This window comes from Akebia trifoliata, chromosome 16 (genome assembly GCF_017979445.1).
Source record: "Akebia trifoliata isolate Shusen 1 chromosome 16, ASM1797944v1, whole genome shotgun sequence".
Lineage (NCBI taxonomy): Eukaryota > Viridiplantae > Streptophyta > Magnoliopsida > Ranunculales > Lardizabalaceae > Akebia > Akebia trifoliata.
The window spans coordinates 1,841,020-1,856,708 of NC_141390.1; the positions used below are offsets into that span (position 1 = coordinate 1,841,020).

Genomic DNA, 15,689 nt, shown 5'->3' on the forward strand with positions numbered 1-15,689 from the left:
TTAATTTCTTAAATCTACATTCTCTTCAATTTAGGGTTCAAACATATATGTGACACACATCAACAATAATGTTGATGATAGCAAGCCGCAACAATACTTCAGCTAGTGCGACACAATTACTTCTGTGAAGCTAATGCAAGATAATAAAGGAATAAGTAAAGGGTTTGGGTTTGTGTGCTTCTCCACTCTCGAGGAAGCAAACAAAGCTGTAAGTACTCTTTGATATTGATTTTTTCACACCTCAATGTTGAGAACTTGTGGTTGATATTTTGTTACACACACACGTACGCACACACCTCTTTCAATATACCACGATGCAATAAAGTGATACGTGCTCATGGGGCATTTTGTACATTAGGGATGTCACGTCCCGATTGGTGGATCCCAATTTTCAAATATTTACAAAATGGTAACTTACAAAGATTTTTCTATATCGTGTCCACTATATATGGAAGTTAATGTGTGGTTATGCAATATGATTTGATATTAGTATCCAAACACTTGTGGATCAACTCTGGATTCGGCTGAACCCAGACAACCTACTCCATATCTCAATTTAATTAAAAAATGGCAGTCATACTTGAAAATTAAAAGATGTCCAATTAAAGGACCAATTTTCTCTCAAAATGATCTAAACAACCATTTCCCTTACATTGAGAGTTTTAATTAATATTGCCTCTAAACAGTCGAGATCATGTATTATTTCTCAAGTCAACGAAATTTGACCCTATTTTATTTTTCATACTTCTATGAAAATCTAATCTTCATAAATGTGATGTTTATGGCTTGTTATGTTAAAGGGTTTTTATTAATATTTTCGACAAGTTGCTTGCTAACAGATTCTTAGATCTCTTAGTAAATATCATGGTGTTTTCCATGCTCTTAAAAAAATATTCAAGCAGGAAGGCTTTAAAGGTCTCTAGAGGCATGATCCCTATCATCTTAGGAGTATTCTTTTTGTTTTTTGAATAAAAGTTGTATATGATGTACATTTAAAGTAATTTAAGAAATTTCCTTAGCATTTATACACAAGTTAGCCTTTTTTTTTTCCAATACTAGAAATAATAAATGATTTGATTAATTTAGTAAATAAGAGAAATTTAAGAAATTTTGTGGAAAAAATATTAATATATTTCTTATGGGTGTAAGATTTATTTATTTTTAATTTGATTTGATGTTAGTCTGAAGTGATTACTATTATTTAATTAAGATTGGGGGGATAAAATACAAGAAATAAAATTGATCTATTGAAACTATTACAAATCTACCACCATTAGCATATGTAAGGTAATGTGAAACTTAAGATAACTAGGAATTAAAAGAGTGGCCTACAAGACTTGAGACTTCCATACATTTTCAAATGCATGTTGGATGAATCACTATCACAAATCTATTCTTGAGTTGTAAGCCTCAACCTCCATTTGAAATATTGTTCTTGAATGTTGAAATTATACATGACTTTGAAGATTGGATTCATTAAAACACTTCTCATACACGAATAACAACTGAATTAAACCAGCATTTTTTTGTGGGTTGGGGGTCATTGGTCATCTAGCCACGGACCCTCTGTTTTTTGTGTGTGTCTGTGTGTGTATGTTCGTGTTTTTTAATTCTTCGACTTGAGTTGGTACAAAATATTTTCTACCCGTACAAAAACAAAAAAGACAGATTCAATTACATTGCATCCTAGTCTCAAATTTAATTGTCAATTTCTTATTTGGTATACGAGTCCAAGTCCACCTAGGGCCAAGACATGATTTTTAAACTCGTTCGAAACCGAGATGTATCGCCTGAGTTAACTCGGTATCAAAGCTGAACGAGACCAACTCACAAAGTCATTTTTTGATCGAATATTACGTCTCGCGTTCAATTTTTTGAGTTATCTCACGAGACGTCTCAAACATATCGGAAAACTCATCCGAGACGACTCGATATCGAAGTTGAATGAGACGAGACGAGACGCGATACGGAGTTTAAAAACCATGGGCCAAGATAAGGTGGTCCTTTGTATGAACGCGAATTTTATTTTTCAAAAGAATCAATAAATTTTTTTGAGCTTGGTAGTGCAGGAAAAGACCGAAAACAGGTGGAAATGCAAAGATTTGAGTCAGTTTGCAACATATGGGGCTGTATTTTTATTTTTTTATTTTTTAATTCTTCGACTTGAGTTGGTACAAAATATTTTCTACCCGTACAAAAACAAAAAAGACAGATTCAATTACATTGCATCCTAGTCTCAAATTTAATTGTCAATTTCTTATTTGGTATACGAGTCCAAGTCCACCTAGGGCCAAGACATGATTTTTAAACTCGTTTGAAACCGAGATGTATCGCCTGAGTTAACTCGGTATCAAAGCTGAATGAGACCAACTCACAAAGTCATTTTTTGATCGAATATTACGTCTCGCGTTCAATTTTTTGAGTTATCTCACGAGACGTCTCAAACATATCGGAAAACTCATCCGAGACGACTCGATATCGAAGTTGAATGAGACAAGACGAGACGCGATACGGAGTTTAAAAACTATGGGCCAAGATAAGGTGGTCCTTTGTATGAACGCGAATTTTATTTTTCAAAAGAATCAATAAATTTTTTTGAGCTTGGTAGTGCAGGAAAAGACCGAAAACAGGTGGAAATGCAAAGATTTGAGTCAGTTTGCAACGTATGGAGCTGTATTTTTATTTTTTTATTTTTTAAGTGGGCCCACTGAAATTGATGGTAAAATATCGTAAAAACTGAGAATTTTTGGCAAAACTTTTACCTTAAAAAGAAAAAGGTCCGAAAAACGTAGTCGACCTCACCTTCCTCACGACGAAGAAGACGCTCCGAGCATCTCAAGCTCCCTCGCGACCCTCGATTTCAAGCCTCCCAGGTACGCTCCTCTAATCTCTATCTATCTCTCTCTAAAACCTTGGAATCCATGGAAGATCTGTTGATTCAAACCATGGCTTTAGTTAAAATCAGTGGAAATCGATGATATAAACCATGTTTTCAGATCGAAACCCTATTTCCCTCTGAAATCTGTTGTTTTGAGTGATTATGAAGATCTAATTTTTAAGGGTTTTGAGAGTTTAACCTTCAAATCGTAAAAAATAGAAGCCCTCATGTATATCTAGGTTCTCTTGCTACCCCCATTTATCTTGCTTTAAACTGATATATTTTGCTTTGTAATGGGTGTTATTGGATATACTGGTAGCATTGTGAATTTGCTTTTCTTTTTTTAATGATAATTATGCTGGAATTGATGAATTGTAGATTTGGTTGCTCTCTGTAGTACCGAGGCTTGTTGGGTTTTGAGATTGAAATATTCATGCTTTGCTAGTCATTTTTTATTTATTATTATTAATGAATATATCCAACTAGCAAGAACAACTGCTTTCAACTATTGCATGCTCCTTGAATTAACAACCCTCCCCCCCCCCCCCCCCCCAAAAAAAAAAAAAAAAAAAACCATATATTTAGATAGAACTGAAAGGAGAAATGGGATCTGTTCAGCCACCCCCACTTATCTGGGATAGAGCTTCGAAGATGGCGATCCTGATGACCCTCACATGTCAGGCATGCTTGGTGTATAGGCAGGGACTTGAAAAGACACATTGGTCAGTTCCTTTGTAGCTTTGATGGTTGTTTGGGTCTTCTTGAACAAGATATTATAAAATTCTAATTCAAGAATTTGATAGGTTTTTCTTTGATTTATTGATTCAGACTTTTTGGGGTGGTTAATTTTTTTTTTTTTTGTTGTAAATTTCCTCCTTTGTGTTTCTTTTCATGTTTTTCTTTTTTGTTTTATAATTTTGATGGTGTTTTGGATTTTCTTGATTGAGATGATTAAAAATCCTAACCTAAGTTTAATTTCCTTTTTTTTTTTTTTTTTTTTTTCTATTCTACAAATTGTAGTTTTTCACCATTGATTTGTGTTTCTGGGCTTCAGTTTTGTATAGCTTTGGCGGGGAAGTTGTCTTTTGGAAGCAAAAAAAAAAAAAAAAAAAAATCTATTTTAAGTAGTGGTGCCAAAGGGAAGAAACCAAAACATTGGCATATCAACCCAATTATGATGGTTCTCTAGGCAAGTCCTATAAATTAATGCAGAGTGACATTGAAGGTGTTCTATGGACAGCTAAATTCTGATGAGGCGGAGGCAAGGTAGCCTTTTGGAGGTTTGAATATTTTTATTTCGTTTGCGTGTCCTTTGGAGATTGAAGGCCTTCACTATTTCTTGAGTAACGAGATGGATGCACTTAAGGCGTTAGATATTCAACTTTGGCATACTCATTTTACCACAATAGCACCAATGTCATAATAGTGTTTTTTTTCTTCAAATTCTATAAAATATAGAGGGTGTTTTAAGATATTTTTCAAATAATTAATGGTTAAGCTTTTAGTTTAGAAATTAAAGAACACTTTTTATTTATATTTCTTTAATTTATTTTTTTCATTGAAATCTAGAGGCATGTAGTGTTTGATTTCTAATATTGTGATCCATGTGGGCACAACAACTATTAAAGTAAGGCTAGTATGTCTTATGTGATAATGAATTTGTCGTGATTTGTGATTTTGTTTTTGGCTCATTTGCGTTTTTTGTTCTTTATCAAATAAGACGGAGCCGTGGTTAGTTATTTATTCTTATAGAATAAGAGAAGAGATAAGGATATGAATTTTCTTGGTCTTTAACAATTCTTCTAGTGGCATTCTTCTCTCTCACTCCACCAATTCTGCATATATCAACACATCTATTGATTTTCTGCTATATATACATTTAACACTTGAAGAGGTGGGACCCATCTTTTGACGGGTTCCATGTACGACATGTATGGATATTCGTTCTATCAACTGAAAAAATGTAATGGACCCATTATGTGAAGTCAACTTTGGATTTGAAAATCTTATGTGGCTCAATTGATGGTCATTCCAAATTGACAATTTGTATTATTTGATAAAGTTTTTTCTTCACTGTTATAAAGTATCTTTATATTATGGTATGTTTAATTTGATAATAGTATATGGTGTGTCATGTTTAATTTGCAAGTTGTAGACATGGCAAAATTTTATTTACATTTTATAATGTTGTGGATGGTAAAAAATTCTTGGAAACATGTGATATTCACAGGTTAACAAATTTCCATAGTCAATTTTATAGGGGATATGTTGTTGAAATTTTAAAGAAATTATTATAATTTTTAAGGTTAAAGGTTATATATTTTATAAGAAAAATTGAATAAATAGGATAATAATAATTTTTTTATTTTTATCATATTGACTTTTTGGGGTTTTGATGTGTTAGATTATTGAATAGGATTAAAAAATGTCAATTTTCTTTTTTACAATTTTTTGCTTTCATTGCGCAACCAAGCATCTGCAAAGTTTTGCGATGTCAGGAAATTGAGTGTACCAAGCACTGTAATCGCAAACCGTTGCCAAAGACAGGGGTATTACTATCGGTTGATTGTTGTTGTCTTTGCAAAAGAAGTGTTAAGGCAGTCAATCATTTTTTTATTCACTGTTCCTTAGGATCTGAATTTTGGAGTCATTTTCTATCCCTCTTTCATGTCTCTAGTTGCTTTCCTAGTTCGTTACTATTTCTATTTAGTTGTTGGAAAATCAAATTATCGAGGCACAAAGAGAGGAGGCTTTGGTCTATTAATATTTTGCGGTTTGTTGGGGTATTTTGCAAGAAAGGAATTTGAGGGAAGACCCATTCCATGCAAGAGATCATAATTAATATTTTGGTTTTTATCTTTTATTGTAGTCGAAATTGTATCTGGATTCTAGAGGTATTTTTTGAGGTTTTTCTTTTTAGATGGGAATCGCTTTGTTAGTCCTGACGTGGTACTTTTCTATGTCGTTCTTTTTTCTAATAAAATTCTTGATCTATCAAAAGAAAAAAGATACATGTATATCAGTTGACCATAAAAGCAAGCGTATGAGTTATGAGAATTCACAAAGAATTGGAAATGATTTTGTGAGGCACTTGATTCATACTTCTTATAATATATAGGAAAGGTACCAATAAGGTTTAAAAATTCCCATAGCAGTAATAACTTTCATTTGTTTATAGACTACAAATTTTGTAGCAACAATTAGTTTCATTTGTTTATAGACTGCTAAATTAATTTTTATATCTTGTTTAGGGTTTAGCATACTTTGTGTTTTAAGATTTTAGTTCACTTTTTGCTTTTTCTTTTATAATTTTACTATGAGCAATCTAAAAACCAAGTATATTTATTGAAAATTATGTTGCAGGATAAAATACCAAATAAAAAACAGATACTAAGCTGGGAGGGAGATGGACGACGATAACGATTTTACCTTTTGTCAGGTAAGTTCAATTTGTTTTTCTTGGATTGGTTTAAGTGTAAGTTACCTTGAAATTTGAATGAATCGTTCGATTTTATGTGTGATGGAATGCTTGAATCAAATCATATTTCACTACTTGTGATCCCATAATTTTTTTAGAAAGTTGGTATAATCTTTGCAACGATTTCTTGAACTTTTGGAGTATTTTTGTTTAGGTTGCTTCACCTATTAATCAAGAGCATTTGGAAGCACAAGCTATGCCTGACATTGGTGATATAACTATTGAAGAGGATTCCTCAAATGGTTCTGGTTCTAATCATATTGGCAATTTGTTGTTGAAAGATGAATCATTAAAGAAAACTTCATTTAAGAAGAATGGAACAGTTGGTTCTTTAGCTTTTAGTGTTACTGATATGCCTCCTCCCAAACCTTTGACTGAATCATCAAAACAACCAGCATTAACGAGTGGTAAAGAATCAGTGAAGGGTTCGGAGGAAAAGATGATTTCGACAAAAAAACCTATAGTTCGGACTAAGGTTCCTTTCGAGAAAGGGTATAGCCAAATGGATTGGTTAAAGCTTACACGAACACATCCAGACCTTGCAGGTACTTCAAAGCTATTCTTTCTGTTGTTATTTTGATGTGGAAAACTAAATAGTTTAGTAATAATTATGTGATTGATAAGAATGCTTGTTTTGGTATGAGCTAAATGAAATATATATATTTGTATTTAATTTGATAGGTTAGGATTCCATGTTCTCAGGAAGTTATATAATCGACGTGTACATTTTTTATGTTCTTAGATCTATTTTTCTTTGGGAACCCACACCAAAGAGTGTAAACTTATCATTTTTTTTCTCGTGGAATCTGTAGAGTTCATGGGCAAAACATAAAAATAAAAAATACAAATTTTAAAACTAATGTACCTTGAACATTAAGTTTCATATATTATGTAGGAACAATAGATAATAATTCATCATGTATGATGAATGGACTCAACTTCTGTAACACGTTCTTAGAAAGGAAAATGACATGAAAAATGCTTCGTGAATAGGTGTTTGGATTCTGCCATGTTATTCTAGCATGGAAAATAGAGTGAAGTTATCGATTTTTGTCGAGCCAACTCAAAACTTAGTTGATTTGATTTTGGGATTACTCGGCTATAAAACTCATTGGAAAAAACTTGTTGAATCAACAAGGAAACTAGAACGGCTTAGGTCGAACATGTACCAAATTGATTTAAAAGTGTTATTTTCAAAGCTTTTTGAATTTTCATCCAGAAAACCATCAAAATACCCTTTATTTTCTTCCAAAAATCCATCATCTTCATGCCCTTTAACTTATTGCACATTATCTTCAATTTGTTGGCTTCAACATCTTGAAGAAAACCCTTGATTTTACTACATAAAAGTCCATGATCAAGCTCTTTAACCTATTCAACTTCATCTTCAATCCATCAATTTCAACCTCTTGAAGAAACCTTGTTTTGGTGACCCAAAAATCCATCATCTTCAAGCTTTTCAACCTCTTCAACCATATCTTCAATCTCTTGAAGAGATCCCTTTTCTACCAAAGATCTATCATGTTCTACTTGCCCAAAAATCTTATCTTGTTTGCGAGGTTTGAAGGGAGATAGACCTTAAGCTTGAAGTGGAGGGTAGGGAGAAGATAATTGGTTTTGGGGAAAAAGAATTGTAGGGTATTTGGTTAAAGATTGAAGATGAGGGCATTTTAAATCATTAATATTTTGCATTGACTTGTCCAAGTCGGCTCGTCTTGACTCGATGGACATCCAAGTCGAGTTTTAAAACTATGGTTTCAAAATGTGATAGATTTTTACCCTTGTTTTAGTCCCTTCTGTAGTTTCTTCCACATGGTTATGTCGTGTGCATCATCATTAAAGCTTTATCCTAAAAATTGGGTGTGTATTGCCGTGAAAAATAAATTGAAATTGATATTTAGATATTTATCTCTAATTTCTATAGGAATATTAGATTCAATGTTTCAACTCTTTGTGATGATCTAAATAGTTGATACTTTTAGCGTGAAATATTCCTTGGTTCATATTACGTCTTTCCTTGAGCTTGGTGTCCAACTCTTGCTTAGTGCATTTCATGTTTGCTATTTTGTCAGGTTACATTTTCACGGTATTCTAGGTGTCTTAGAATTTTTCTTTTACCTTGTAAGCATTGTGTCTTGATTTTGAAGGCTATTCGTCAAATATTTATTTTGACAATATGTGGCGTGTTTTATTTTTCAAGTTTTGAAGGAACACCCCTTATTATACTTGGAATTTGCTTCCTTTATTCTGAGTGTCATGGAGAAACTGCTATTGGCTTTGAGACATCTATGTATATTTTTTTCAGTAAGTCAAATTTTGTGACATCTACTCTTTTATAAAAGGAGTGCACCTTTTTGACAATTATTTTGTTGGTTGTCTTGGCCTCCTATTTTTTCTCTTCTTTTTTCCCCCAAAAAAATCTTTATCTTGCTAAAGAATTACTTACTTAACCATATGTATAACAATACATTTGATGTTTAAGGTTGACATCATTGCTACTACTACTAAAGAATACAAAGAAGAGGGAAAGTATATGAATCACACCTCAACATCTCTACCCAGATCTTTTGTTGGCATGGGTCGGTTCTTCCTCTGTGTTTTGTTGTCATGTAAAATATGTCACATGCTCGATAGTTTTCTTTCCTTTTCGGGCCATATAGCATGCTTCCTTTATCTTCTTTACCATGAATTTTTTGTACCAACATGATTTTTTTCCTGATAAGTACTTGATTAGTTATTTTAATATGTTAGATTCGACTGAGTGTTGGGTTTAGTGGCCAAGGCTCCCTCCAAAATGGGAGAGGTCTTGAGTTCAAGCCTTAGTATCCAATCCTTTTGTTAGGAGTGCTGCTCTCGTTCTCAAACCTCGTTCTGATGCTTTCGAAGAAAATCCTTCTCCAATCTCTATTCTCAAAATTTGGAACCCGCTTGTCACAAAAAATCTCATTTCATCTATCATATGAAGTATTTTTATTTCTTAAATAGCTATTAGTCATTTATGTCCTAAAAAAATTATTATAATGAAATATTGTTGAGTATTACAATTAGAGACTGTTGGAAATATGTAGTTTCTTTATATGCTTATTTCTATTTTAATATTGTTAGTTTTCTATGTAAGGGCATTTATGTCCATTCTCTTTTTAGTTAATATATTTATCTGTCATTATGAGACTTGAGAATTCTCTTCTACAATTCTTCTTGGTATCAGAGACTCTAGAGGATCCAACGTCCCCCTTTTTGGGTTCTTCTCCTCGTTTGTTTTTCTCTTGAAGTTCTTTGTCTCTTCTCGTTCCTTTTCCTCTATTTTCTTCTCTCTCATATTCTATGATTTTTTGAGACCTACTAACTTAAAGTAGTTTTGTTAGAAGGTCTCCCTTTCGGGGGTTTCTTTTATTCATGTTCTCCTAATCGCATGTTGCGATAAGATTTTTATCAAGATTTCACATGCTGCGATTGATTTTCCGCATTGTGTTGTAGTCATGCTTCCTTTCCTATGAATCAATCATCGCCTTCATATAGAATCTGGTGATCTATTATCTGATCATTCTTCTTATAAGAGATTTGTAGGCCATCTGATTTATCTGACTAACACTAGACCAGATTTGACTTTTGCCGTTAGTGTAGTCAGTCAGTTCATGCATGCTCCTTGTACTTTTTATCTTGGCACCATTTATTGCATTCTTTGCTACTTAAAGTCGTGTCCTGGCCTTGGACTTTTCTACTCGTTTACTGCTTAGCCTCATTTGTCCTGCCTTTATTGATGCTGATTATGCTGGTTCTCTTACAGATAGGAATTTTATCTCTAATTTCTGCACTTTCCATAGTGGTAACTTGATCTCGTGAAAAAGTAAGAAACAAAGTGTGGTTTCTCGTTCTTTTGCTGAAGTTGAGTATCGAGCTATGGCCCTTGGCACATGTGAGTTTATTTGACTTCGGTTTTATTGAAGGAGCTGGGATTTCCTATTTCTAGTTCTTCCATATTGTTCTGCGACAACAAGTCTGCTATTATACTTGCTTTTGACTTTGTTCTTCACGAGAGAACTAAGCATATAGAGGTTGATGTCCACTTTCTCAGGGAGAAAGTTCGATTTGGTGCTCTTAGATAGTATTTGTATCTTGTTCAGATCAACTTGCCGACATGCTTATGAAGTTTGTTGGTCCATCTGTCACTAACTCTCACTTTATCAAGTTGGGTTTAGTTGATATATTTGCCCTTGATTGAGGGAGAGAATTGGAAATATGTAATTTCTTTATATGCTTATTTCTATTTTACTATTGTTAGTTTTTTCTATGTTAGGGCATTTATGTCCATTATCTTTTTAGTTAATATATATATCTGTCAAGCTTTCATTATGAGATTTGAGAATTTTCTTCTATAATTCTTCTGAGTAATGATATGGTAATGATTAAAGAATTTAAAATAGCTGTTAGTCATTAGCATTATTGATGATTTTATCCATTAGATTCGAGAATTTTAGCTTATTTGGCTTAGAACCAAACTACATGCTTGTTTGTAAAGGGCATTGAGAAATGAATGGACCAAATGGCTTTAGAAATTTAACATCATGGTGATTTTTGGTGTATATGTGAAGTTGGATATGCGTTAAAGTCTCTGGAGTACAAAATCTTAATTCCTTTCCATTTTCTTCAATCTCTTTAGCCTTGATAGCTAAAAATCTCATCTCTTGCCTTTCCATTAAGGGAATTGATAACTTAAAGAATAATTAAGATCCTTTCTGGTTGAATGACCATTTAACAAAAAATCAACCAGTATGCATGAAATGGAAACATGTTCGATCCTACCTCACTTTCTTACATTGGAATGCATCTTGTTTATATTTATATCGTTCACTTTTCATTACGTAGTGATTCATTTCACCTTGTTATCAGATATAATGTATCATGTTCTATTTAGGCAAAGATGGTTAATAGCATCAATAAGATAATTGTCAGGGGGACCATAGTTATTGGGACTGGAAAGGACATAAAATTTTCAAACTAAGTGAATATTTTATATAGCTATTATTCCTCGACAACACTTGATTGAATCCGTCCAACTTATACAAAGATTAATTGGTTACTACCAAAATGCCTGCAGAAATCATTAGCATTTGATAAGATATCTCTACATGCATGTTCAAAAATGTACAAAATGCATCTGCTGGTACGTATCGATTTTTGGACATGTCGATATGAAACATTCTTGGAATCTCTAGGTTTGTATTGGTATTTGTCAAAATGTTTCAACCAAAACATTTCATAACAAACCAAAATAAGATAAAGAAAAAAAAAAAAAAAAAAAAAAAAGCAATGGAGTCCCGTCTGTTCTCAAATGAAATCTATAAGAAAAGAACCCTCATTCTTTTGATTAAAATTAAATATGAAATTACATAGAAGAAAAGAACCCAAATTCAAAATAAATAAATTAGAAAAAGATCTTTCTGATTCTCGAAGAATGAGGGGCAAAGGTAATCAGATGCCTCATCCACTGGGCTATGTGTATTTTAGGTAGCTTATTGAAAGTTGAAACATTAGGCAAACTTTAATGCAATCTAACTTAGTGTGTTCAGGACATATTTTTGTCAAATTGTATGTATCAACTAGGAAAAATGTACTTTACTTAAAATAAATAGTTGAAAGAGTCATTTCATAACCTAAAACATGTTTTTTTTTGTACATTATTTATCATTAAGTTGTTATTTTATTTTATTATATATGTGCAAATGTCTCAAAATGTTTCCTTGTGTATATGAATGTTTCAGTTTTTTTTCCTTGTCTGAATCATTCCTTCAAATCTACGTATTAAACTTTGTCACATGTCGCATGTGCCTCTCCACTAGGTTTTAATTAATATATGGTGATGAGGATTTAAAAAAAAAAAAAATGAAAGCTACGGAGATGGCTATTTAGCTATTGAATCTATTTGAAGGCCGAAGGGTTTTATGATGGTTATTGGGGAGTTTATTTTTATTATATTGATTTTTGTTTCTCATTTTTTATCTAATTTGACTTGTTAAAGCAACATAATTACCTGTTATAGTTACCTTTATGTGACATAACAAATACTGATTGCCATTCTGTTCCATGATTGATTGTTTCAGGATTGAAGGGAGAGTCAAGTAAAAGGCTTATTTCCATAGATGAAGTTAAACAACACAAAACAGAAGGTTCTATCTGGACTGTTTTAAAAGGTCGTGTGTACAACATCACTCCCTACATGAATTTTCACCCTGGAGGTATGGATATAATGTTCTATTATTTTAAAATGGTGGCTAGTAATGTTTCTTACGAGGTTGGAAGGATCCTGCATTTGTGAACAAATCTGTTAGAAGTTTTAGGTTAACCCCCCCCTAACCCAGAATCATTATGGTTTCTTTTGTCCTTTGTTGTTCTCAAATTGTTAATCTTTTTCGTGCATGCATGTGGTTTTGTGTTGGTGCGAGTTTTTCTATGTTTCTTTGCTCGTATGAGCTTTCCTTAGATTATGTTTGATTTATATGTTCAACGGTGAAACAAAAAAGTGTGTGGCAGGTCGGCATCAAAAGGAAATATTTGTTAAGGATTTAACTTTGTTCAATGGGAATGAGGACATAGATAAGTAGAGAATTTGGAGAGGAGCATAAGGACCAATCTCAAAGCAAATTACAGAAAACTGTGAAGTTGGAAACAAAAATCTAGGGTGAGATAGCTTGAAGGAGGTGACTATTCAATTTTTTTTCATGGATCACTAATGCCTGTTAAGAGAGGTAATATTACCAAATTTAAATTGTCGATGGGATCATTGAGGAGGAAGATAAAATTAGGGAGGGCATTGTGGACTTTTATTCGACGTTTTATTCAAATCTTTATCTTTTTGAGCTCTTCTTGATGGTTTGAACTTCATAAAATTGATTAGTGTATAGGAGACATTTTCTGTAAAGGCCCTTTGATGATAAGAAAATTTCACGCTCTATCAAAGAGCTCGATGGAGTTTAGGTCCTGGGTCTAGATGGTTTTTCCCTTGGCTTTATAGAAAATGTTTTGGGAAGTAAATTGTCTTGATCTTGTGGGAGTGATTAAGGTTTTCCTAGACACGATTTATTTGGATTATTGCATGTGAAAATCCTTGGTGAGGGGCAGATAGCCAATAGGTCCATTGATTCAAGAATCTTATGTAGCATTCCTGAATTATGAGCAAGATAAACATGTAGAAGGCCTATGATACTGTCACTTTGGGCTTTCTTTATTATTTACTAGGGAGGACTGGGTTCGATTTAAGGTAGAAGAAGTGGATCCAAAAATATGTCTCATCTCCATATTTTTTCATTTTAATATTCTGATTTTGTAGCTTTTCGAGGCTGTTGGGACAATGCTCTCCAAAGCCGTGTAGAGAGGGCTCTTAGAAGGTTTTGTTCTAGATTTGAAAGGTCTGAAGGCTTCCCATTTCCAGCTTGCATGATACCCTACTTTTTGTTTTACTTCTCAATCAGAACTTATATTTTTGATTGGGATCTTAGTTTGCTTTGAGGCAGTGTTGGGTTTGATTATTAACTTTAGACTAAAGACGTATATGATATTAGGTGGGCAAAGGGAATCAATTTGTTTTGTTTTGGGAGGATTGGTGGTGTATGCATGTTCCTTTCAAGTCTGATTTTTATGTTCTTTCTTCTTTCTCATAAAAAAATCTTCAGTTGCAGGAGAAACTTGAATTATTCGGAGATTGATATTATTGCTACCTTTATGTTTCACATTCTATCAATTTATCGAGTCCAGGACATGCAGATTTGGTTATGGAGTCATGACAGATCCTTCTCCTGTTTGTTCTTTCCACTCAACTCTTGGCACTCTTTCTTTAATTGGTTTCCGGACAAGCTTTAGTTAGTGCTCCAATGTCACCTTGGAAATCGCTTTCTCCACTTGGTTTGCCTCCTTAGATATGATCTTAACCGATGATCATTTGATTAGTTGAAAAAAAATATTATTAATCATTGCTCCTGCATTGTATGAGACCATAAATCATCATCTTCTTCTCTTTGAATTTGCTAGTATTGTATGACATTCTTTCTTTCTTGACTGAGTGTGCCAATCATCATCTTTTTCTTCTTTGTGATTTGGCTAGTGTTGTATGGGAATCTTTCTTTGTTGAATTTGGTATTTTTGTTGGATCTTACCAAGATTAATATCCCTATTTTTTTTTTTGCTATACTTCTGCTTTCTCGTTTAGAAAGAGACAAACATGGGAATTTTTAGGGAAGTTTTTTTTTTTTTTTTTTTTTGTTGTTGAGAATTTTTAGATATTAAGACACTCCTAAGCCGCCTTGTAGTTTTTATTTTTATTTTTATCAATAAGCCTGCTTTTAATGTGATCAGTAACTTAGTGATGACAGGAATTGAACCAACTAAGCTAGCTGGTAATTGCTGACATTAGTTATCTTTGTATTTCAGGTGTTGATATGCTGATGAAGGCGGCAGGAAAAGACTGTACTTCATTATTCAGTATCCTTTACATGACTTCACAATATTATTTCTGTTTCAGAAATTCATCGAAGGCCATGATTTCGGTATTATGGACAAAGCAACTAATTCATTTCATCCTCCATCAAGATTACATGCAATAGTTCAAGCTTCTTCATCATTAATAATTGAAAATGAGATCCTTAAATGTTATTTTAGATAAATATCATGCTTGGGTGAATGCTGAGTTCTTGTTGGAGAAATGCCTGGTGGGAACTTTAGATGATAGTCGATGAAGAATAGTGACGGTTCGATTAGCTGTCGGTGTCTTTCTGCCATATGATCATTCTCAGCAGATTTGTATATTTAACATTAATTGGTTGACATGCCCCTTTTGCCAATAAATCGGCATACTGCCATGAAATGCATTGTGTTTCTTCCTCGATATTATAGATCTTTATCATATAAAATGCTTAATGGGTGTATACTGTGCTAGCAGTGTTACATTAAATTGTTGGATCAAAGGGGGAAATTGCTAGTGTATGTCATTGTGAACTTATTACTTTTTCTAAGCACTTGTTGTGGTGAACTTGGGAAATTGCTCGCTCCTTGTGCGATTTGGAAGGAGTGCAACAGTAGGTGTTTTGAAGGGAAGGAAGTGGAAGCTTTTTTTTGTTGTTGTTGCTAGGCAGGTGGAAGCTTCACCTGTGCCTTTGTCGATCCTCTTGTATTTTCTTTTTGTGTAAGGTCGTTGCCGACGTGTCGTTTGATGATTTCTTTGCTAGGTGGGACTGGGTTTGTTCCATTGTTGTTTCTTAGTTTGTGTTGTACCTTTAGTTGGTCTCCTCGATGACCTTTTATCAATAAATTTTCGTTACTTATAAAAAAGAAAGGAAAAAA

General features: G+C 33.2%; 1 protein-coding gene across 3 annotated transcripts; it reads left to right on the forward strand.

Annotated features, from left to right (window-relative positions):
• The first annotated feature begins 2,717 nt into the window (after window positions 1-2,717).
• On the forward strand, window positions 2,718-15,361 carry RLF (reduced lateral root formation). Of its 3 annotated transcripts, none has more exons than XM_086427834.1 (6): window positions 2,718-2,873; window positions 6,242-6,317; window positions 6,511-6,901; window positions 12,458-12,592; window positions 14,781-14,831; window positions 15,009-15,361. In XM_086427834.1, exons 2-6 carry the CDS (start codon window positions 6,285-6,287, stop codon window positions 15,083-15,085), a joined length of 687 nt encoding a protein of 228 aa, XP_086283960.1. In that variant the 5' UTR covers window positions 2,718-2,873; window positions 6,242-6,284; the 3' UTR covers window positions 15,086-15,361. The 3 variants fall into 3 exon arrangements, with proteins under 3 accessions (XP_086283960.1, XP_086283962.1, XP_086283961.1); XM_086427836.1 differs by lacking the exon at window positions 2,718-2,873 and adding an exon at window positions 2,913-3,117; XM_086427835.1 differs by lacking the exon at window positions 2,718-2,873 and adding an exon at window positions 3,957-4,144.
• Window positions 15,362-15,689: the final 328 nt, after the last annotated feature.